At 27.2% G+C, this 7,890-nt stretch overlaps 1 protein-coding gene across 4 annotated transcripts; it reads left to right on the top strand.

Annotated features, from left to right (window-relative positions):
* Positions 1-226: 226 nt before the first annotated feature.
* LOC113550362 (trifunctional nucleotide phosphoesterase protein YfkN) lies at positions 227-7,883 on the top strand. 4 transcript variants are annotated; one of them, XM_026952122.1, is made up of 9 exons: positions 227-380; positions 1,824-1,990; positions 3,111-3,342; positions 3,407-3,493; positions 3,566-4,120; positions 5,548-5,811; positions 6,461-6,711; positions 6,782-6,909; positions 6,993-7,883. In XM_026952122.1, exons 2-9 carry the CDS (start codon positions 1,859-1,861, stop codon positions 7,357-7,359), a joined length of 2,016 nt encoding a protein of 671 aa, XP_026807923.1. In that variant the 5' UTR covers positions 227-380; positions 1,824-1,858; the 3' UTR covers positions 7,360-7,883. The 4 variants fall into 4 exon arrangements, with proteins under 4 accessions (XP_026807923.1, XP_026807927.1, XP_026807925.1 ...); XM_026952124.1 differs by lacking the exon at positions 227-380 and adding an exon at positions 665-863; XM_026952123.1 differs by lacking the exon at positions 227-380 and adding an exon at positions 665-900.
* Positions 7,884-7,890: the final 7 nt, after the last annotated feature.

Raw genomic sequence — 7,890 nt, 5'->3', positions numbered from 1 at the left:
GTGTGTTATCATATTATTACGAGTACTTTACCATATTATTAAGTGAATAATAAGTCTGTAATAATTTAAATTTTCGCTCCAAATATAATAGACCAATCATAGGACCAGATTCACGGATCATATGGTATTCCTGTCGTCGAGACGTGTCAAAACGTGTTCTGGCGAACGTGATAACGACAAAGGTAAACATTGACACAACCATTGATAGTGCAATTGAAACATACATACAAAAACACCCTATCTCTATTTTTGCCTTCAATCGCGGTTTAGACGGCTCCGTGGTGCGTCTGAGCTTCGATCAGTCTCTTTCTCATGTCCAAAGCCATTCGTGATCCGTCGTCGTAGTGTATCACTCGCAAACGATCAACCACCCGAAAAAGGTAAGACATTTTGATTTAATATTTGTTACGTTTTCAGTACACAGAATGTGTACGCGCGCGCTCTCTCCGCTTTTCCGCAATTCAAATGTCACAGCAGCAATGATACGCGTGAAAAGGGGGAAAATGGTGGGAATCAAAAATCAATACCGCTCGAAAACAAACTGCAAAACAGTAACACCCTGACCTACTTGTCCGGGGACGTCGCTCTTGTTTACTGCAACACCTATTGTTTTTTGAAATTTTTTTAGTTTCAGTTTTTGCCCTTCGTTTCGTGTTTTTTTTTTTTTTTTTAACACAAGTGCGGCAAATATCTATCCGATAATAATATACAATATAATATTTTATACAATAATTGTTGTCATCGATTGCATGGTGTTGCATGTGCAAGATAGTACGCATAGACAAAACAATAGATATTTGTGGCCACTAGAGAGGGTGTAAAATGATCGGTGTTGTCTATCGGAGTTGCATATTTGTCTCAAGGCAGGTGTTTGTAAGGTTTATTTACAACTGTTCCAAGGTAGTCTGACATTTTGGATTTCATTTTTATTCCTAACATGCATCATTTGAAATGTTGCTGTTTTCATGGTTTTATGCATACTAATTTTAGAATAAACCTAGACTAACTTGACATTGACCAATTTAGTATACTATTATATATGCTCAGTGTCTAAAATTAGGCGTGAGATTAGCTACATTTAATGTAGTGTTATTAATTAAATATTCAATTTATACAAAGTTAATTGTATATTTTGATATATTTTTTTTTAGAATTTTTATTAGAGCTAGTTCTTATTTTAAATTTCATAAATTAGACCAGATTATTATTAATCAACTATAATTATAATTTAGTAGACTACTAAATTCTTAAATAATGATAATAGTATGTTGATTAAACGGGTCTTATAGCATTTTATTAGCTTTTAGTTTTTATATATTTATAGATATTACACTAATTAACTGATATTTTAACTTAAATTATTCTTTCTTTTATTTTAAAACATATAAAATTATCTATTTTATTGAAGTTTTTGTATTATTTTTTTTTTTTAAATAACCTGTTTTTGATATGTTCTTATGTAACAATTTAAATCAACAAGGGCCTTCAATCAGCCTTAGTCATCCTTCTAGACTAGTTCTATCTTATATTTTCATATTATTAAATTAAAAATATATCTATACTATCAAAGCTAAGTAGTAATGTTTAGAATGTAAATACTATTGTAAATTATAGTCTATTCTCATTAACTCTTGATAACAAAATTATCAAGAGAAAAAAATTTTAATTTAAATCTAATCAACAAATTTTCAAGTATTATATTTATGTTAACATATTATGTTCAATAATTTACAAAAAAATTGACTAAAGCACATAATATGAGTGACTCTATTTTTAGCCCTATTAATAATTTGAATTGATTGCCTAACACCATAATTTTGTAGTTAGTCTAACCAAAGGAGTCAACTTATCTAACAGCATGGCTACCAAATCTAGTCTAAGGTCAAAGTGGGACGAGTTTGTGGACTCTTCTACAGCTACTGCTGTTGAACTTTCTAATACAAACCAAGTATCAACTGGGGTTCGAAATGTTGTCGGTTGGCTTAAACAGGTATATTATAATTATTTAAACAAAATGTTGAATATAACTAAACAATTTTAATTTTGCTAACTTATTAACTTTATATTTTATTAAAAACAATATGTCTATCCAATAATACTTTAATTATTATTCATAGCATACAAGAATTACTTGTCAAATATATAATTATTATAATTTTAATAGTTAAGCAAGGAGTTTAATAGTATTGTTAAATTGTTTTACACAATACTTTTTTGTCTTAAACGAGTGCACTTGCAGATCCATAAACCTCTCTTTATAGGTTAGACTATATGACAGAAAAATCTATAACTTTAAACATTTTGTAATTATTCATTTTTTGTTTTATAAAATTAGCAATTTTAATCATCTAACAATTTAATACAAAGTAAAATAAGTTGTTTTTGTGTCATGTATACCTATTATTTTTAAAGCAGTGTAAACAAAATGTATACATTTTTATAATGATTAATAAGTAATGTCTTTTATTTATTTTAATAATATAAAAAATTCCGACTTATATAGGTAATTTAAAATTTTTCAATTATTATTTATAAAAAAGCATTAGTTAATTTTTTTTTTATTTTAATTAAATTTGAATAATAAATGTTATGACTTGGAAATTTAAATACAAAAATGATGAATATATTTTATAAAACTGTACATTTCTTAAAAAATGTGACAAATTAATTTTATAGTGAGTGTTTAAAATTAGAAAAATGCTCTATTAAAGTATCTATTTGAACACTAATAAATCTAATTCTATAAATTTTTTTAATATAATGAATAAATCATATTTTTTTTTAGAATAATAATACAACAATGAATTTTTATTAGTTACCAGTTTTGTCAATATTTTTATTTGTTGTTTTCACTACCCTGTATATACTTAATCATTATTTGTAGATACTCAAATCCAATTTAATTTATCTTTTATCTAAATAGTTCTGCTTTACTAAATTATATTCTTTGTATAACAAGCAGATAAGAAGTATTATTATGATTCATTATCATATTTTATTAAAATAGCTAGTTATCATATTTCAGGATACATTATATTTCAAACTAGTCAAGTTGCTATATGATTTTTTTTTAATTGTAATAAATTATTTTGTATTTTTATCATATTTAGGCATCATTAGAAGTACAACACGCTAGCCTACGAACTCTAAGTACAATGACCGATCATGTACCTGGTACAACTCCACCTCTAATAATTCTTCACTTTAATGACGTTTATAATGTTGAACCAAGAGACCAAGAACCATGTGGAGGTGCTTCCAGGTTTTCAAAAATGATCAAATCATTTGCTCAACAACAACCTATGATATTATTCAGCGGAGATGTGTTTTCTCCCAGTATATGTTAGAATAATCATTTTATTTTAAATTTATCACTTGTATTAACAACTATTATGAATATTTTCAGTAAGCACATTTACTAAAGGTGAACAAATGTCAAAAGTATTAAATGAACTCGGTACACAGTGTGCTGTTTTTGGTAACCATGAATTTGGTAAGTAATTAAAAATTAAAAATGGATAATGATTATAACAAGTACCTACCTATCTTTTTTTTTTTTTTTTAGATTTTGGCCTTGAAGTATTATCAGAACGTGTTTCTGAAACTAACTTTCCATGGCTGATGTCCAATGTTGTTGATAACGAAACTGGTAGACCTTTAGGAGATGGTAAAATAACACATCTCTTAGATTGGCATAATAAACGAATAGGACTAGTAGGCTTAGTTGAACGAGAGTGGTTAGACACTTTAGCTACTATCGATCCAGAAGAAGTAACATTTATAGATTTTGTACAAGCTGGTCGGTCTTTAGGAAAACAACTTAAAGAAGATGGCTGTGATTATGTAATAGCTCTCACACATATGCGCATGCCAAATGATATTAAATTAGCAGAAAATGTTGATGAAATTGATTTAATTCTTGGTGGTCATGATCACAATTATGATATACGAGAAATTAATGGCAGACATATTATCAAAAGTGGAACTGACTTTAGAGAATTTTCTAAAATTACTATCAACCTTGATGAACCTAATAATCCAATTGAGGTAAAGAGAATAGAAATTACTAAAGATATTGAAGAAGATGTTGCCATGAAAGAAATTTTAGATTCTTACTTAGGTTTGTAATACATAATTTGTCACACAAACATTTGTTATCATTATTTGTAATGTATTTAATAATACAGTACCTATTAAAAATCAAAATAATTTGCTGAATACTTATTCTGTTTGTAAGTTAAACTATTTGAGGGATTGGAGAGGACCAATGTGTACTTTTTTGGAAAATTTGAATGCATTCACACAATTTTTAAATCTAATATAGCAATTGTGAATACTTTACACAAAAATAAAAACAATAGTAAACTTATAAGCTAATTCTATGGTATGTAAATAATAAATAATACTATATCAACAAACAAATATAAGAATTTATAATGAATTCTTATATTTGTTTTTTTATACTTAGATTAATATTGATTGGATGTATTCCAATTATTATCAGACAGTCATAATGAGCATAAGTGATTCTTAGAACTATGTAGTTAATCACAATTTATTTAATTAGTAAATTTGCCTATTTCTTAGCATAAAACTATAAATATATTAAGTATTTTTAGATTGTTTAATGAAAGAATTAACAAATCAGAAATTCCAATGTTCATCAGCTCACTAGTATAGTAATACAATATTAAATTTAAAAAATAGAATTACTTAAATCAGTCTCATCAAGTTTACTCGGTTCATGATTTATTGTTAAAAATCTAAATACGTTAAAATGACTTTTAAAATTCTATTGCATAAATTTAATATAATATTTTTTAATTTTAACCAGCAGGAATAATTTTTCAAGAAAAAAAATTGTATTTGTATTATTCTCATTTGTAAAGTCTATGTGGGTTGGTTTTAAATGATTTTACAAATTAAATTTAATGAATAATGATTAATAACTATAGTTTTCTATTTTAAAAAATGCTTGTTCTACATACATTTATTGTAATTTGAAATTATTAAATACAATTTAATTGCCTTAATTTAGTTATCTAATCATGAGCATGTGCAAACTGGAATTTCATAGGGGTGTTTATAGTATTTTTGGTTTCTTTTCTTAATATTTTTCCTAAAATCTAATATTAATTTCTATGAAAGTTTTAATTTTTATTTATGATTGCTTTTGTCTATCTATCTATATCATAATAATTTTTTCAATATAAATTTAAAATATTTAAAAAAAAAATCATTTCTAGGATATCAATTTTAGAGCTCAAATTACAAATTTTGTGAAGTGCCCAAGCACACCAGGTATCCCTCAGTATGCATGCCTATGTATCAAACTAAAAATCACTCAATAAATTTGAGAATATTAAATGTTATATTATTAATATATAGAAGTGTCTTTCCTACAGTTTTTCACTTAGTTTTTACATTTAATTCAGTTTTTAATTTTTTCGTGTTCAAAAGATGAAAATAACTAATGTTTGTGTAAAACTTTAAAAATAATATGATAATAAAATATTGTAAAATAAAAATGAATGTATGATTTTTCAGGCACTATAGAAGGAAAAATGACTGAAGTATTAGGTACATTTACTGTAGAATTAGATGGCCGTTTTAGTCAAATTAGAACTGCTGAAACAAACCTTGGAAATTGGGTGTGTGATGTTTTATTAGCAGCCACAGGAGCAGACTTAGTTATTTTAAATTCAGGAACCTTCCGATCAGATCGTATTCATCCTCCAGGAGATTTCACTTTAGGTGATCTAGTTAATATTGTACCAATGCAAGATCCTACTATCGTTATATTAGTAACAGGTAAATACAATGTGTTACAAACAAGATGTATTTTTTTTTTTTGACGTTTATTGAAAATTTACAATCTGTACATTATATACAATAAGTAAATATTATAAGGCATAACAACAAATATAAAAAAAAAATAGGCTTTGAGTAACGTGAAGGAAGGCTTGCAATCAAGTCACCTTTTACAATAAAATAAAATTTGTATGGGTACTATAAATGTATTTTACAGGTTAAGAAGATCTCTGCACCAGTTACAATTGAGATGTCGTGTAGAGTTGTCAGGAAGAGTTTTTGAGGCCAATTAAGAGATCAGGTGGTTGCGGTTCTTAGATAGTTTCCCGTGAAACCTTTTGTAGAAATTGATGGCTGTGTCATGAATGGTTTTGATTTGAAGGTCATCGTGAAGTGATTTGTTCGTTATGTACCAGGGTGCTTTGGCAATGATACGGAGACAAATTGATTGGAATGCTTGAATCGTTTGAGTATTGAATTTTTTTGCTGGGCGCCAGGGTAGATGTATTTTTTATAAATGAATGTATAATGATAGTTTATATATAATACAATGAAATGTATATGATTTATTCCACTTTTATTACATATTTGATATTAATAATAATATCATACAATAAAAAAAATTAATCTATTTGAATTGTGTGTTTAGGACAACAGATTTTGGAAGCATTGGAAAACAGTGTTTGTAAATATCCTAAGACAGAAGGACGATTCCCTCAAGTGTCTGGAATTAGTTTTGGTTTTAATCCAGAAGCAGAACCTGGCAATAGAATTGAACCCGATTTAGTTAGAATAGGAGACGAATATCTTGTTCCAGATCAGACCTACAAGTTAGCTACCAAATGTTATTTACATAATGGATGTGATGGATACACAATGTTAAAGAACTCTCCTGTTATTGTATGTTTATATTTTCATCCTGTATTACTGGTATTTAATATTTATTGTCACTTTTACTTTTTGTGTTTAGGTAAATGAAGAAGAATGTCCTGAACTAGGATTAGCTGTCCAAAATCATTTTTCTGCTATTCAAATGCGGCAAGGTAAATCGCGTCGATTATCCAAACACAGGCAAAGCCTGGTCACACTTTCTCGAAGGTTGGTTTAGTCTTATGCTTCTGGTCATTGTGTATTATATTATATGTAATTTATATTAATTAAATAACTTTATTCTTATATAGACATAGTTTGGTGAAGTCGATGGAAGGAAATGAATGGGAAGGTGGGCCGTCACCACTTAGAAGAGGTTCCTTAACATCACCAAGTTTATCAATCCATCATCATGGCTATTCACATTCTCCATCGCCACCATCTTCTACTCATCACTTTCACCATCATCATCACAAAATAAATAGACGTGCTAGTTTTGATGATCTAGAACAACAAACTTGTCAACTGTCACCAAAAGTTCAAAACAGAATTGTTAAACTTACTCCACAGCTTAGACAAGAGATGTTAATCGATCGACAACGTTTGGAAGACGAATCTGTTATACAGGAAGTTGATGAATTAAACAATTCTCCTCTAGGCAGTTTCGATCATTCATAAACTCTACAAACATGATCGATCTAGTAGTAATTATGTTCTTAAATTATTTCTTGTTCCTTTTCCAGTCAAATGAATAAGGCAATTTACCATTTCCATTTTATTAATCCATTCTACACTATTCTATTATTGTTCATTATTTTTATTTCTGACTGATGATTCATCAACTATTTAATCAAAACTATTTTCAATTGAATTAATATATTGTAAAACTAGTTACTAGGTTATAAAGCTTAACATGTCCGGCCTTTAACAATGTCCATTTATTACACACAATATTTTGGAAATATTCTAGTCATGAAGATTTATAATAATTTTATTTTTTTATAATATTATAGTTTATTCGTATTTAATGATATTACATATTTGTATTAAAATCGAAATTTTATGTAACTACTGTTATTAAATATAATTAATATTTAAAATTTACATTGTAATTATTAATGTTGTGTTAAAATTGTTGACTAGGAATTAATTATGTTATTACTTATTTTTACTATTATTAAATATGTTGAGAATTTGTTCATTATTTTT

This window comes from Rhopalosiphum maidis, chromosome 4, assembly GCF_003676215.2.
Source record: "Rhopalosiphum maidis isolate BTI-1 chromosome 4, ASM367621v3, whole genome shotgun sequence".
Classification (NCBI taxonomy): domain Eukaryota; kingdom Metazoa; phylum Arthropoda; class Insecta; order Hemiptera; family Aphididae; genus Rhopalosiphum; species Rhopalosiphum maidis.
This window is presented reverse-complemented; position numbering and strand designations above follow the sequence as displayed.

Bases quoted from the DNA above. Each gene is read 5' to 3' on its own strand.
- LOC113550362 (XM_026952122.1), top strand. From the start codon at position 1,859: ATGGCTACCAAATCTAGTCTAAGGTCAAAGTGGGACGAGTTTGTGGAC. The intron at 3,343-3,406 runs GTTAGAATAATC...GAATATTTTCAG, and splicing joins TGTGTTTTCTCCCAGTATAT to TAAGCACATTTACTAAAGGT. The intron at 6,712-6,781 runs GTATGTTTATAT...TTTTGTGTTTAG, and splicing joins TAAAGAACTCTCCTGTTATT to GTAAATGAAGAAGAATGTCC.